The following is a 16772-nucleotide window of genomic DNA, read 5'->3' on the forward strand; positions in this document are numbered from 1 at the left end:
AAACCCAGCACCTAAAGGTGACGAGGATGGTCTAATATGACCCTTCTCCAATGACTCCTTAATATAGGATCGCATAGCATCATATTCGGGTACTGATAAGTTGAAAAGCCGACCCTTGGGAAATTTACACCCAGGCATCAACTCAATTGCACAGTCATAACTCCTATGAGGAGGCAATGACGCAGACTTGCTCTCACTAAATACATCAGAAAAATCGACTAGATAATCAGGAATATCATGAGACTGAGGAGAGGTGGAGAAAACAGGAGCGTCCCTAAGAACATACTGACAACCCCAAATCACCACAGACCCAGATTTCCAATCCAAAACTGGATTATGAGTTTGCAACCAAGGAAAACCCAGAACAATAGTATCATGCAAATTATGAAGCACCAAAAATTTCCAATTTTCTGGGTGGTCTGGAGCAACTCGCATTGTCACCTGGGTCCAAAACTGAGGTTTATTCTCCGCCAAAGGAGTAGCATCAATACCCCTCAAAGGAATAGGCGTCCGCAGAGGCGTCATGGAAAAACCACAACGTTTAGCAAAGTCCAAATCCATCAGATTCAACGCTGCTCCTGAATCCACAAAAGCCTTCGTGGAAAACGTGGATAAGGAGCAGATCAGAGTAATTGCCAAAAGAAACTTAGGTTCTATACTGCCCACAGCAAATGTGTGTTCAAAACGTTTCTCTCATTTTGGGCAAACAGAAATAATAGGAGAGGCGTCTCCACAGAAAAAACACAGCTTATTACGCCTTCTAAACTCCTGACGTTGTGCCCTAGACAAAACCCCACCACATTGCATAGGTTTAGACGTTTGTTCAAAAGGTGGCAGCTCCTCCCGTGTAGTTTTACGTTCACGTAAACGCTAATCAACTTGAATGGCTAATGACATAGAATCATCCAGACCAGAGGGAACAGGAAATCCCACCATAACATCTTTTACGGTCTCTGATAAACCCTTCCGAAAGAGAGCTGCCAATGCACTATCATTCCATGTAGTAAGGACCGCCCACTTTTGGAATTTTTGACAGTATAACTCTGCAGAATCCTGACCCTGGTTTAATGCCAACAGGGTTCTCTCAGCTTGATCAACAGCATTAGGTTCATTATACAACAACCCCAAGGCTTGAAAAAAATGCATCCACATTAGTCAGAATAGGATTTTCAGGTGTCAGAGAAAAAGCCCAATCCTGGGGATCGCTGCGCAGCAAGTAGATGACAATTTTAACCTGCTGCACAGAGCTCCCCGATGAGTTAGGCTTCAAGGCCAGAAATAATTTGCAATTATTCTTAAAATTCAGAAATTTAGACCGATCCCCAGAAAACACATCAGGAGTAGGGATCTTAGGTTCAGCAGCATGTGACTGAATGAGGTAGGTGGAAATTCCCTGCACTTCAGCAGCCAGCTGCTCCACACGATCAGACAATTGCTTAATCTCCATTAGGAAAAAGAAAAAAAAAATCCTCCTACGGCCCCAGAGAAAAAAGAGGAAAAAATATAAAAAATAAAAACTCTGACAATTTTTTTTTTAACAACTTTTTGCTGCTTTTGAGTACCCTAGAATCTGCGGTATGGTTGGTGATTCTGCTATGAATGGGTCACCGAGGAGAAAAAAGAAAAACAAGCTAAGTCACAGAAAACCAGAGAGGTTGGTAACTATGCAGATTGCTGATCCCTGATCCTACCACACAACTAGCAGCAGCCGTGGAGCGCACCTACGATGGTCCTAGACGCTTCGTCACAGCCAGAGGACTAAATAAGCCTGAAGCATGAAAAGGGGAAAACTAACTGCCCCAGAGCAGACCCCAAAGGAATAGATAGCCCTCACACATGTATTGACAGTGAAACAAGATGAAGGCACAAACACAGGCAGGAAAATAGGCTGAGCAAACGATGGGGCCCAAACTAACTAGAGAGGAAAGGAAAGACACTGTCTGCAACCTGCCAAAAACCCTACAAAAATAATGTCCAACACTTCTGATAGCAAAATTAACCCTGAAGTCATTAGACTTCTCCCACTATATCAGCACTCTGAAATATTCTGAGACAGAGCAAAAAGAGACCAAACTAGTTAGGGACAAAAAGCAAATTGGCAAAATACTGATAAATAAGAGTGGAAATTCAGCACAGCCCCCAGCCGGGGCTGGCTGACCACACCAAAAAACTGAATAGACCAACAAAATCAAGTGTGATGATTAGCAGAAAAACTTAGCTTTAGATGACTGGAACAGAGCTTAAAACCAAGAGCTGACAAACCAGAAGGAATCACCAGCAACTGAATAGGGTGTCGGCTGTCTTAAATCCAATCTGAGACTCCTGAGGTCCAATCGTCATCCTCATTCACAGGTGGCAGATCTCCACCGATCAAATCAGCCTCACTACCTCCTGTTACCACCAGAGGGAGTCTGGAAGGAGAGCTCACAACTGGTGAACCAGAGAATGAACTCACAACAGAGGTGGACCAGACCGTGGGTACCTGCATGCCTGGTCTGGAACTGAAAGGGCTGCATCCTCTGTTTCTGGGGGGAAGCCTGAGGGAGGTGGACCTTCCCCTACTGCAGGAGGGAAGGAGAGGAGAGGTGGAGTTTCCTGCTGACAGGAGGGGGCGGGGAGAGCCCAGGGAGAGCACGCTGACACAGGGACATAGGAAGAAAAAGCGCGCGCTGTAGCAGGAGTTGGCACAAAGTCAGTGCAGCACGCAGAGAAGAGTGCACTCTGTTCCCCCTCCAGAGAGTGCTGGCCCTGTGACAGGCCGTGCTGCTGCTGTCCGGAATGGGAGCTATGATGCTGGAGGAATAGCTGTGTCAGCAGCTCGGAGTTTGCGGAGCCGTGCCAGCAGAGCGGAGCATGCAGAGCTAAGCCAGGTGCCATACACTAGGAGACAGTGAGTACCGCACCAGCTCTGCCCAAGAGTGACTCAAAAGAGCCCTCCTGCTGAGCACTGAAACAGACCGACAGTACGCGGTGAGCGCCCTCTGTGTAAATGTGGACCCGCCAGCCTCCATGACCGGAGGAGACTCCTTTGACAAGCCTGAGACAGTCGCTAGTGCGTGCAGGCCCGGCGTGCACAGTGACAGATCTGTGCCCCTGAGAGTAGTAGCTGGACTGACCGAGGAGCACGGCACTGTTCCTGCAGTGACACGTTCTGAGTATGGACTTATGACTAAGAGTGGTGAGAGCAGGACCCTCTCTCCACCACCCAGCATCCTGTTGTTTTCCCCGGAGGCTGTTTCTTTATTGTGGACAGAGACTGCATGTGCCACTGTTTTTTGGTGTCACCGTTGGATTCCCGCCTGTCAGAGACTGCGACGAGATGACCCGCGCCTCTGTTGCCACCGTTGGAACCCTGTACTCCCTCACAAAAGAAGACTACAGTCTGATAAGTTTAACCTCTTTGTTACTGAGCTCTCGTTCGTCCCTCACCTACCTTGCCAGCCTACCAGTTCTGCCCCATTCCTCGCTGTCACCCTACAATCCCTCACTCACTGCGTGGAGCACATCTCCCTGTAAATAAACCTGTTTAACCCTTGCTCTGCCTCCACGCGCGTGACTGCAGGTTATTACACAGTCACGGTGTACATACATTACTGATCCTGTACTGTTCCCGAGTTTCATCCTGTAATATACTCCAGAGCTACAGTCACTACTCTGCTGGTGCAGTCACTGTGTACATACATTACAGATCCTGTACTGATCCTGAGTTACATCCTGTATTATACTCCAGAGCTGCACTCACTATTCTGCTGGTGCAGTCACTGTGTACATACATTACATTACTGATCCTGAGTTACATCCTGTATTATACCCCAGAGCTGCACTCACTATTCTGCTGGTGCAATCACTGTGTGCTTACATTACATTACTGATCCTGAGTTACATCCTGTATTATACCCCAGAGCTGCGCTCACTATTCTGCCAGTGCAGTCACTGTGTACATACATTACTGATCCTGTACTGTTCCCGAGTTACATCCTGTATTATACTCCAGAGCTACAGTCACTATTCTGCTGGTGCAGTCACTGTGTACATACATTACATTACTGATCCTGAGTTACATCCTGTATTATACTCCAGAGCTGCACTCACTATTCTGCTGGTGCAGTCACTGTGTACATACATTACATTACTGATCCTGAGTTACATCCTGTATTATACCCCAGAACTGCACTCACTATTCTACTGGTGCAGTCACTGTGTACATACATTACATTACTGATCCTGAGTTACATCCTGTATTATACTCCAGAGCTGCACTCACTATTCTGCTGGTGCAGTCACTGTGTACATACATTACTGATCCTGAGTTACATCCTGTATTATACTCCAGAGCTGCACTCACTATTCTGCTGGTGCAGTCACTGTGTATATACAATACATTACTGATCCTGAGTTACATCCTGTATTATACCTCAGAGCTGCACTCACTATTCTACTGGTGCAGTCACTGTGTACATACATTACATTACTGATCCTGAGTTACATCCTGTATTATACTCCAGAGCTGCACTCACTATTCTGCTGGTGCAGTCACTGTGTACATACATTACTGATCCTGAGTTACATCCTGTATTATACCCCAGAGCTGCACTCACTATTCTGTTGGTGCAGTCACCTTGTACATACATTACATTACTGATCCTGAGTTACATCCTGTATTATACTCCAGAGCTGCACTCACTATTCTGCTGGTGCAGTCACTGTGTATATACATTACATTACTGATCCTGAGTTACATCCTGTATTATACCCCAGAGCTGCACTCACTATTCTGTTGGTGCAGTCACTGTGTACATACTTTTAGGCGTCGGATTTCTGTCGCTGCACAGCGAGAATCCCGAGCCTTTCTTCCGGCGGTCTCCCATTCTTCTTCAGCCGCAGAGGAGCTTGCTCAGTAAACTCGTTGGTCCCGGCGCTCTGCCCAGACCAGCTCCGTTGGTTTGCTTGCTGCTGCCACCTCTGGCACAGCTATGGCAATGCATGCTGCTCAGCAGCGAGATTCTCCAGGGACTAAGTCCTCATGTCAGGCCACTGAGCATGCCCGTGGTGTGATCTCCCATTGGAGATCGAAGGTCACGTGCTCAGGTCATGCTCGTGTTCAGATTGGCCCATCCGAGAAGCCAGGAAGATCCCGGACGCTCGCGGCTGTAAAAGATTCGCATGGACGCTCGGCCATGCGCTAAGATAGCCAGTATTTTCTGACTATAAGAAGTGAGTGATGGATGCACGTATGAATGTCTCTGGTGACTGACTCATTATGAAACCCCTACCCTTGGTACACATGTGTTGTGCAGCCTAGCCTGATAGCGCCCAGGCTTAGGCGTAGGTAGGACAGAGTTGAGTCAGATATTAGTCACTATCAGTGACTCGGCATGCCTCAGAGCAAGTGCTCCGCACTCCTTAGCCAGCGTCTATAGCGGCGTTCGTGGCAGCGACGCCACGCGCTCAGTGGCCTAGAAGGACTCTAACCCCTTGCCTTGGGGTGGAGTTCTGTGGCTGTTTGCTGTGCGCTCTGTGAGCTAAACAGACTCCGGCATTCACTTTCAAGCGGCTGTGCGGTTCTGTGAAGTAACAGAATCCGCTCCTGTTCACACTGGGTGACGTAACCCACGTGTGACTGTTTTCACGCCGCTCTTCCCTTCCACCATTACCTAGCAGCAGGGTACCACCTCTGCACGGTGGACCCTGGGCTGCAAACGCACTCTCTACTATTTTATAATCTGGTGCATTCTGCCAGCCCTAACACATACATTACATTACAGATCCTGTACTGATCCGGAGTTACATCCTGTATTATACCCCAGAGCTGCACTCACTATTCTGCTGGTTGATATGAGATAAAGTCAACAAGCTTGTAGACTGACACTCTGATGTGCTGCTATAATTAAGTACTAACAATGTGTTTTTCCTTCGCACATTTGCTGCAATGTCAAGTATAAAGATATAATTTATCCTAATGCAAATCACCAAAGCAATCTCTAGAGAATCTTAGACAATGATCCAGGAAAGAATTCTGAGATTTTTCAGCTCTGCAGCCTACTGATCTGTGAATGCAGCTCTGAAGTACATTATTGTCATTTAATGTGCACGTTTTTGGTGACATTGCTTTCCACCTTTATCAAACACACTATAGATTTGATGCCAAAGTATCATCAAGTTTTTACATTTCTAGCAAGTTAACTACTTTTATTCCACTTTCCTCAGTAATAGTTGGAGCACTTACCACGCACTTCGGTTCTCATGTAGTGAATGCAACGTTGCTCATTCCCGGTACATTTCAAGTTACTTCTTCCTAGACAACGGTCTGAGTTTGGGACGAAGCATGCTGGGCATGTAAGACCATTTTCATCATCGTTGGCTTGGGGCACTAAGAATGAGAGAGCAAAAGACACAATATACTTGCTGGTGCCCCTGTACAATTCCCAATTGGTCATAAAGGTCTACAGTTGTCAAGAATTCCAGAATGATCTCCAGATATATTATAGATACACAAGAGGGGCTCACAATGCTGGAGCCAGTGAGTCTTTAGACCACCTTAGTTTTATGGATAGAAAGGTCTATAGACCACTTAATACCCTACACCAGATTTGAGATGGTCAATGATGGACTTCTCTAGGGATGAGGATGGTCATCATACGGCTGACACTTGTGTAGCCTTCTCAGAAGTCTCCATAAGTCAGAAGTTAATTAAATCTGGATTTTCTTGACTTGCCCTAGTGTTCTTATGGACAATTATTGTCTCACCTGACGACACCAAAAGTTGCAAAAGTCTTGATCCCTATGGTTAACATTATACATGATGGAAAAGTCCACAATGATATCATAGAGGACAATACTCTATCCAGCAGATAGACTTCTTTTCATAATAATGGAATGATCCATGTGGACACTTACATGTTGGTAATGGCGCCTGGCACACATTATAGTCACAACACGTGGTATTCATGAAAATAGTCTTGGTTGAACTTCGTATGGTGCCACTTCTGCTGCATTCGTTGCTTTTCCCACATCTTTTAGTAATTGTTACTTCTTCTCTACCATCTGGAAAAAACAAATAAATCCAACATATATTCTGAGGAAATATGGTTATGACCAGTTATCATATACAATTGTGCTGAAAAATTTACATATCCCGGCAGAATTTTTGCTTTTTTGGCCTTTTTTCAGAGAATATGAATAATAACACCAAAACTTTTTCTCCACTCATGGTTAGTGGTTGGGTGAATCCATTTATTGTCAATCTACTGTGTTTTCTCTTTTTAAGTCATAATGACATCCCAAAACTTCCAAATAACCCGGATCAAAAGTTCACATACCCTGGTGATTTTGGCCTGATAATATGCACTGAAATTGACACAAATGGGTTTGAATGGCTACTAAAGGTAACATCCTCACCTGTGACCTGTGACAAATACCAGGAAAATTGTTCGGGATGCAAAGAAAAACCCACAAATAACATCAGCTGAAATACTGGACTCTCTGAAAACAAGCGGTGTGGCTGTTTCAAGATGCACAATAAGGAGCTACTTGAATAAAAATGGGCTGCATGGTCACGAGGGACACAGATTTGACATTCTACAGGGTGCCAGCTTTGGGGACCATGGCCCTGGCTGGAACAATACAGATATGCTCCACTGACCATCACTGAACCCATGGATATGTTTGGGGAAGTCAGGTTTTGGACCAATCAGTCACCTGAGCCCTATGGATAAGTTTGGGAAAGCCAGGATTGGGACCCACCGGTCACATGGCTCCATGGAGATTTTCAGAGAAGCCGGGTTGTGACCCTTCAGTCCTTCAGACCCTTGAGGCCTTGTACCTCAATGGACTGTCAGCTTCCTAAGCTTGTCATTACCTCCTCTCTGTGTGTGTAATAACATGCAGGAGCGGTATATGTCACCACGGAGCAGGCGGACCAACAGTAAAAGGTGAGGTTTATTTATAGGGAATAATACTGGTAAAACAGGCAGTATAGAAGTGAATATGATAGGAACAGGTTATATCAAACAACAGAGAGGCATATACGGTATACAAACAGTATAGTCACCGCGACGCTGTACGTAACACAGTCTCTCTGTACAGGTCACTGTCCCGTTCCTGAATGCCCCTTGGTCACAGGAGAGCATCTCAGCAGTTAACCCGGTCTCTCTGCGAGGAAGCGTCTGGTCGCGGGACACAGTCTCTCTGTGGGGCGATGTCTTGTCAAGGAGTGGAGTCAGCAACCTTCCTGTCAGTGCAGTACTAGGCTTCACGTACTCACTGACCATCGCCTGTGCCCGTGCTCTCTCTGACTCCAGTGGCTGTCTCCGTGTACTCTCCCCTCCTGCGTCAGTGTCCTCTCCCCTCTGGTCTCTGCGCAGCTCCGAGGAAAGCGCGCGCAGGTTTCCTGCTCCCAGTCCTCCCCTCTTCCTGTTCCTGGCTTCAGTGCAGTCTCCTAAAGTGCCCCCCCGGGGAACCTAACGCCCTGCTCAATGATTCCGGGCACGGAGCTGAGAAGGCAACTCCCCCTTGGCTCCTTCGGTGCTTCACCCCCTTACATGTGCCACAGGTGTGGTGGTTGGCCCTGGAGGTTGCCACTGCTTTAATTCTGGCGAGTCAGAATAATAATTTTGCAACATCTTGGGTATTCTGCTTGGACTGTTATATGTGTTATTGTCTGTTTGTGATTCACGCTGTATTACCCTCACCCAGTGTTATCTGTGTAATGTTATGCCCATGATAAAGGGAGTGTGGGCGTTCTGTGGGATGAGCCCTGGTCCAAACCAAATTTATTATTCAACACAAATGAAAAAAAAAAACTATACAACTTACTATAGTAGTGTCGTTGTAATTGTACTAACCTGACCTCATTTTTACCACATTTCATCACATATTGGAATATTTTTTTCCCTTTTGAAGTATATTTTATAAGTAAAATGGATGATGTCATTCAAACCTTCAACTTGTCCTGCAAAAAAAACAAGTCCTCCCACGGCTATATGGATAGTTCTGGTTCTTAGAAGAAGGGGAAAGTAAAAATGAAAGTGCAAAAAACAAAAATGGCAGAGACTGGAAGGAGTTAAAGAGAAAAAGGAATGTTTTTTTTACCGTATATACTTCTTACTCTTTCAAACACACATACGTCCTCCTCCGGCTTGCATAGATATGCCTTGTCTGAGCAGTTGTTGACATTGTAATCGTGACAGAAGAAGCACCAAATGAAATGCCCTAAAGCACAAAGAGGAAGAAGAATAATTATATTGGGACATATGGTGGTGTCCAACAGAATAATAATTAAAGGGGTTTTCCTAAGTCAAGTGCTTATATTATACCTACCAGACAAACACCACATTTTGAAAGAATAGGAGCCTTAATTAACAATTCAGGCAGTCAGCATGAATAGGTGGAAAAAGAGAGTGTTAGAGTAGCCCGATCTACTCCACAAAGTGTGAATTCTACAGATTGTATTCAGTAGGAACGGCCGGAGTGCAAAGAGTCAACCCATTAGTTGTCTGGTCAATATGGCTCTGAGGGAAAACCCAGAGTTGACTTTTCTTCTACCAAGTAGTTCAAACCTTGAGCATTTTTACAAAGTGATATATAAGCAATAATACATTCCTGTAAATAAGCCAGAATCAAGATCAAAAAGTTACGGTCTCTTGGAGTACTGTCAATACATCTACCAGCACATCTGCATGTAAATCTAGGCAAGACATATTTAATCAAGCAATAATGATTATTAAATTAATACTATATCTTTAACAAGTTGCATGCATGGAAATCTATGGGAGTTCTGGAAAACAAGACAAGCAAAGTAGGTGCATCCATCAGAGTTGACCCATCAACCATATATACCCATTGACCAATTTACTCACCTGTCTGCAATTGCTCGTTGTGAGTCACAATATGGCACTTGACTTCTTCCAATAATCCAGGTTTGCCTAAGTTATGCAGCGCTCCGTTTTCTGTGCAAACATTTTTCGAGGCACAACCCATTGCATAGACATAATTGGTTTCTACAAGAGAAATATGAAAGTTGGGAATGAAAAGGAGGTCCAACTTCAACATTGGTAACTAAGTACAAGAAGCCATGAAATTCAGAGAAGTTTAGTTGGAGCATGGGTAGCAATCATCTAACATTGTTCATCATCATGTACTGACAACACATCAATAGGATATGCTACAAATATCCAATAGATGACATATCATCACAGCACTTTAGTTGTCATCCATACCGTACATGGCATGCTTTCAGACATGGACATGTGCAGTTCTTTGCTGCAGTGCAAACGATAACAGGCACTCACTGTTAGGGCTGGTGGAACGCACCAAATTATAAAATAATAGTAGGTTCGTTCGCAGCCCAGGGTCCACCGTGCAGAGGTGGTACACTGCTGCTAGCTAATGGCGGGAGTATAAAGCGGTGTGGAAAGGTCACACGTGGGTTAACGTCACCCAGTGTGAACAGGAGCGAACTCTGTTAACTCACAGAGCCGCACTACCGCTGAACATAAATGCTGGAGCCTGTTTAGCTCACAGAGCCCGGCCAATGAGCGCACAGAAAGCGGTCACAGAACTCTGCCCCAAGGACATGGGGTCAGAGTCCCTCTAGACCTTCTGAGAGGTGGCGTTGCAACTGCGGTCGCCGCTATAGATGCTGACTACAGAGTGTAGAGCATGTGCACTGAGGCGTGCCGAGTCACTGATGGAGACTGATGCCTGTCTCAGACTCTGTCCTACCTTCACCTAAGCCTGGGTGCTTAACAGGCTAGGCTGCACAACACATGCGTACCAAGGGTACGGTTTTCTTAATGAGTCAGTCACCAGAGACATTCATACATGCATACAACACTCACTCCTCATAGTCTGATAATGCAGTCTGTACTAGCGCATGGCCGAGCGGCCATGCGAACCTTTTATAGCCGCGTGCTTCCGGGACCTTCCTGGCTTTTGGCATGGACCAATCCGAGCTGGAGAAGGACCTGAGCACGTGACCTTCAATCTCCAATGGGAGATCACTCCACGGGCATGCTCAGGAGACTGACAGGTTGACTTAGTCCCTGGAGAGACTCGCTGCTGACCAGCATGCGTTGCTATAGTTGGGCCAGAGGTGGCAGCAGCAACAAAACCCATGGAGCTAGTCTTGGCAGAGCGCCGGGACCGACGAGTCTGCTGAGCAACTTCCTCTGCGGCTGGAGAGGAATGGGAGACCGCCGGAAGCAAGGCTCAGGATTCCCGCTGTGCAGCGACAGGAACCCGACGCCTAACATTACCCCCCCTCCTAGGGCCCCCTCCTCTCTGAGCCTCACTCTGCTCAAATTCCGCAATGAGAAGTGAAGCGTGGATGTTCTCCACTAGCTCCCAGGTCCGAGCCTCTGGACCATGACCCTTCCAATCCACCAAATAAAACTTTTTGCCCCGCATCACCTTGCATCCCACGATGGCATTGAACGCAAACTCGTCCAAAGACAGGTCTAATGTCCCGGCAGATGACTCGTAGAACCGGGTCATGTGAACAGGCTTAAGGAGGGACACATGGAACGTGTCAGAGATAGCCAAGTGTGGTGGAAGGGCCAGACGGTAGACCACAGGGTTGATCAGCTCAAGGACCTTGAAGGGGCCAATGTAGCGTGGTGCGAACTTAGCGGACTCAACCCGCAGCCTGATGTTTCGGGCGGAGAGCCACACTAAGTCGCCAGGGGCAAAGGTCGGAGCAGGGAGCCGGTGTGCGTCAGCGGAGGTCCTCATTCTCTCCTTGGAGGCCCGGATAGCATCCTGAGTGCAATCCCAAATGTCACATGCCTCCACCGCCCAGTCTGCCACCCTAGAGTCAGTGGATGACACGGGCATGGGCACAGGGACGCGCGGATGCTGGCCGTAATTTAGGAGGAATGGGGTCTGACTGGTGGAGTCGGCCACAGTGTTGTTCAAAGTGAATTCCGCCCATGGCAGCAAGAATGCCCAGTCATCCTGCCTGGCCGAGACAAAATGTTGTAGATATGTGACCAGGGTGTGGTTGGCTCTCTCTACCAACCCGTTCGTCTTCTCGGGATGATAGGCTGAGGAGAGATTTCGCTCAATGCTGAGCAGGGAACAGAGCTCTCTCCAGAACCGAGAAGCAAACTGAGGACTCCGGTCACTGACAATCTTATATGGCATGCCGTGCAGGTGGAAAACATGCTTAATAAACAACGCTGCCAGGCCCCGTGCAGAAGGTATTCGAGAGAGTGGTACCAGATGCACCATCTTGGAGAAATGGTCAGTGACAACTCAAATGACGGTGCTGCCACTGAACTTGGGCAGTCCCACCACAAAGTCCATAGCAACCACCTCCCAGGGCCTGTCCGCTTCCGGCAGGGGGTAGAGTAGCCCAGTGGGCCGCTGCCAAGAGGACCAATTCTGGGCGCAAGAGACGCACGTCTGAATATAGTCCCTGACGTCACGGGCCATATGCGGCCACCAGTACGTCCTCGCTCAGAGGTCCTTTTGGTCCCAAAATGTCCACCCACCCTGGGCGAATGAGCCCAAGAGAGGACCTCCGGTCGCAGACGGGCAGGGACAAAAGTCTTGCCCGGAGGTACAGACTCGAGGGCGACCGAAGCCATGGTCCTCAGACTCTCAGATGGGACTATCAGCCGAGGCTCCTCCTCCTCCTCTGATGACACCACGGAGTGGGAGAGAGCATCGGCCTGGACGTTCTTCTCCCCGGAGAGAAAATGCAGGGTGAAGTGGAATCGGGAGAGGAACAAGGACCATCTGGCCTGGCGAGATATCATCTCCTGATGAGATTGAGACACCGAGAGTAATAGTGGAGTGGTTTGGTGGGTAATCTGCGAGGGCAGGGTCGCGCCTTTCACTACTCTGATGGTGACTGGCTTGGACATCATAACCAGTGGTATCGTGTGCCGTTGAGCAAAGGCAGATGACATAAAATTGCCCTCCGCTCCGGAATCTACGTAAACCTCCACCACCAGAGTGGAGGAACCAAACCCAAGTGTCCCCTTAAAGGACAACTTGGAGGAAAACGCTGTGGCGACCGGACTGCCGGCAACCATGACAGATCACAGGGGCTTGAGCGGGCCAGGGCCTGGATCCCTCGCGGGAAGCCCCCTGACGCTCGGACGCCCGATCGGGAGATTCCAGAGGTTTAGCAAAACTGGGTGCCAACTGTGAGAATCATGTGGGAATAGTGGATGAGGGAAGGTATATCTCGCCCAGATTCCTTTCCTATGTGGCCTAGGCTGGTCAGTATCGCACCTGCTTACTAATGAATAATGGGAGGTGGAGGATGCCAGGTGGTTGTGTGAGTGTCTCAGCCTGGGAACACAGAGAGTCTGTTTGTGTGAGAGACACACGTGAGTGAAAGCAGTGCCCACTGCAACTGTGGTTTGGCTGGACGGGAGAAGCCCGCCAGTTGGTAGTTAGGTTGTACCTTGTTTAGTTAGTGCCGGACAGGCAAGGATTTGTTTTATGTTTTATTTCTTTATGCATTGCTTTCACCGTTAATAAACCTGACCCAGTGTCAGTTATACCCGAATCCCAGCTCTGCGCCTGAGTTTCATGCTGAACGCACGTGACCTCTGACCCCAGCAAAGGCGATCCCGGAGTGTTTTATCACATTGTGGTGGAGAACGTGGGCATCACGTTGCAAGCATGAGCATGGAGGACGTGGTGAAAGCGCTGGTACAGTCCACCGCCGTCCAGCAAGAAGCTAATCGGGTGATGATGGCCCAGCTGAAGGAGTTGGTGGACATGACAGCTACCGATCGTTCGCTTCTCCAGCAGGTGGCGCAGCGCCTGCCAAGCTTACCTGACGTTAACCTGGAAGCAGAGTCGAGAGTGATTCACGTGAGTCGGTACTGGCAGAAGATGACGACCGAAGATGACGTCGAGGCATACCTGACCACGTTTGAACGGACGGCGGTGCGAGAAAAATGGCCGAAGGCACGATGGGCCGGCCTGATTGCCCCGTTTCTTTCCGGTGAGGCCCAAAAGGCTTATTATGACTTAGAGCCTGAAGCTGCGCAGGACTTTGACAAACTGAAAGCCGAGATCTTGGCCCGGCTGGGAGTGACGACCGCTGTCCGTGCACAGAGAGTGCATCAATGGACTTATCAGCCGGATAAACCACCGCGGTCACAGATGTTCGACCTGATCCACGTGACGAAGAAGTGGCTACAACCCGAGGTGCTGACAGCGCCAGAGATAATCCAGAGAGTCGTCATGGACAAGTACCTGAGAGCTCTACCGCCAGCCCTGAGGAAGTGGGTAAGCCATGGAAATCCTACGACGGCAGATCTACTGGTGGATCTGGTTGAACGTTACTCCATGGCGGAAGGACTCCGAGATGACGCTACCCCACCTCGTTCTTCATCGTCTCCACGTGGAACCGGTAAGACTGTTCCAGGGAGTAGGGGAGATGGAAAAATCCCTAAGACAGTGGGGGAGGAAAACGGGACTGGCCACACTGCGAGGCCGAGAGTAACGAACTATGGTCTAAGCAAGGGGCCCGTTAGGTGTTTCTGCTGCCAAGAGATGGGCCACATTGCTGCGAACTGTCCGGTCACTACTGAACCCATGCAGTGCGACGTCACAGACTCTAAAAACCGCATGTCTATGGTTGCACGGGTAGTGAGTGTGAATGCTGGTGAAAAGGAGGTGGAAAAACACTTGTGTGATTTGACTGTTGATGGAAAAAATGTGGTGGCATTGTTAGACTCGGGAAGTGTGGTGACTCTGGTGAAGGCCAGTCTGGTGTCAGCCCCGACTGGACCGGCAGACAAATTTTCTGTAACGTGTGTGCATGGAGACACCTGTTCGTACCTCACCACGGTCATATGCATTACTACTTCCTATGGGTCTTTGCAACATAAAGTGGGACTCGTCCCGGCGTTATTGCATGATGTTATCCTGGGCCGGGATTTTCCCCACTTCTGGCAATTGTGGGAGAATCAGCTGATACCCCAGGGTAATAGTGTACATGATTCTTCTCCCAGGGCGAATGTGGGTCCCGAACCCCTGGAAGAGGTCTCCCCGGAAGACTCGGGGGAAGAGTCTGCTGGAAATGACCTGCAGTTCCCGTTTTCAGTCATGGCGGGTGATACGGAGGAGAACAGGGAAGAGGAGGAGGCCGACAGCCGTCCACCTCCCCGTTTGCCGGATTTAGAAGTTCAGAAAGATGACTTCCAAAGCGAGCAAATAAAGGATCCTACCCTTTCTCAGGCTAGGACAAATGTAAAAGTGATAAATGGGGTACCCGTAGAACCTGGCTCTAGGCTGGCATATCCTTACATGGTTCTGGAGAATGATTTACTCTATCAGATAGAGAAAAAGGGGGAAGACACGGTGCAACTATTAGTCGTGCCAAAACCCTACCGGCAGAAGGTGCTGGACCTGGCCCACGGACATGTGATGGGAGGTCACCTGGGAGTCCAGAAAACCACCGAAAGGATATTACACTGTTTTGTTTGGCCAGGCATGCATCACGATATTCGTGTATATTGTGAGTCTTGTCCTGACTGCCAAGCCTCTGCGCCTAAGCCCCGGTTCTGTAGCCCTTTGGTACCCCTACCTATTATTGAGGTCCCGTTTGAGAGGATTGGGATGGATTTAGTTGGGCCCCTTCCACGGTCTGCACGTGGACACCAACATATCCTGGTCATCTTGGATTATGCCACTCGTTACCCGGAGGCCATCCCTTTGCGTAACACGACCACCAAGACGATTGCCAAGGAACTGGTGCATGTGTTTAGTCGGGTCGGTATACCAAAACAGATACTCACCGACCAGGGGACCCCCTTTATGTCCAGGGTAATGAAGGAGCTCTGCCGGTTGTTACAAATCGAACCATTACGCACATCCGTGTATCACCCTCAAACAGACGGGTTGGTCGAACGGTTCAATAAAACTCTGAAGCAGATGCTGAGAAAGGCGATAGACAAGGATGGGAAGAACTGGGACTATTTACTTCCGTATTTGCTTTTTGCCATCAGGGAAGTGCCCCAGTCTTCCACGGGGTTCTCGCCTTTCGAGTTGTTGTATGCCCGACGTCCTCGCGGACTGTTAGACGTCGCCAAAGAATCCTGGGAGGGTCAGGTCACTCCGTTTAAAACGGTGATAGATCACGTCACACAAATGCAGGACCCTATTGCGGCTGTTATGCCTATAGTCAAAGAACACATGATGCAGGCTCAAGGAGCCCAAAAAAGAATCTATGATAGGGGCGCCAAGATCCGTACGTTTGCACCCGGAGATAGGGTGTTGATCCTGGTCCCCACGGTGGACAGTAAGTTCCTGGCAAAGTGGCAGGGCCCCTTTGAGATCAAGGAAAGAGTTGGTGAAGTAAACTACAAGGTATACCAGGCAGGTAAACGGAAACCTGAACAGATTTATCATGTAAATCTGATAAAACCCTGGAAAGATCGGTCTGCCTTGTCAGCGGAGCTGGCCCGTCCCGTCTGCTCGCATACCGTACCGGAGGTATGGGTTGCAGAGACTCTCTCGGAGTGGCAAAAGACTGAGGTCAGGCAGTTTCTACTTCACAACCAAAAGTTTTTCTCAGAAAAACCCGGGCAGAATACGCTAATGAAACATGACATCATAACGGAACCTGGTGTCACTGTTCACGTGAAACCCTACAGAATTCCGGAAGCGCGCCGTGAAGCCGTTTCCCGAGAAGTGAAGGCAATGTTAGAGTTAGGTGTCATTGAGGAATCGCACAGTGCTTGGTCCAGCCCGATTGTGTTAATTCCTAAACCGGACGGCACAATCCGGTTCTGCAATGACTTCAG

At 48.4% G+C, this 16772-nt stretch overlaps 1 protein-coding gene across 1 annotated transcript in view; it reads right to left on the reverse strand.

Moving 5' to 3' along the window:
- LOC141084921 (uncharacterized) overlaps positions 1-16772 on the reverse strand; it is a 76639-nt gene that overhangs the window by 19693 nt on the left and 40174 nt on the right. Inside the window, exons 5-8 of the mRNA XM_073569867.1 lie at positions 9858-9998; positions 9091-9210; positions 6898-7044; positions 6227-6370 (exon numbers count right to left, since the gene is read on the reverse strand). Of these exons, the coding sequence (XP_073425968.1) occupies positions 6227-6370; positions 6898-7044; positions 9091-9210; positions 9858-9998 (552 nt within the window). The remainder of the gene's footprint in view (positions 1-6226; positions 6371-6897; positions 7045-9090; positions 9211-9857; positions 9999-16772) is intronic.

This window comes from Dendrobates tinctorius, unplaced genomic scaffold (assembly GCF_039654945.1).
Source record: "Dendrobates tinctorius isolate UK_male_01 unplaced genomic scaffold, ASM3965494v1 ptg000028l, whole genome shotgun sequence".
Classification (NCBI taxonomy): domain Eukaryota; kingdom Metazoa; phylum Chordata; class Amphibia; order Anura; family Dendrobatidae; genus Dendrobates; species Dendrobates tinctorius.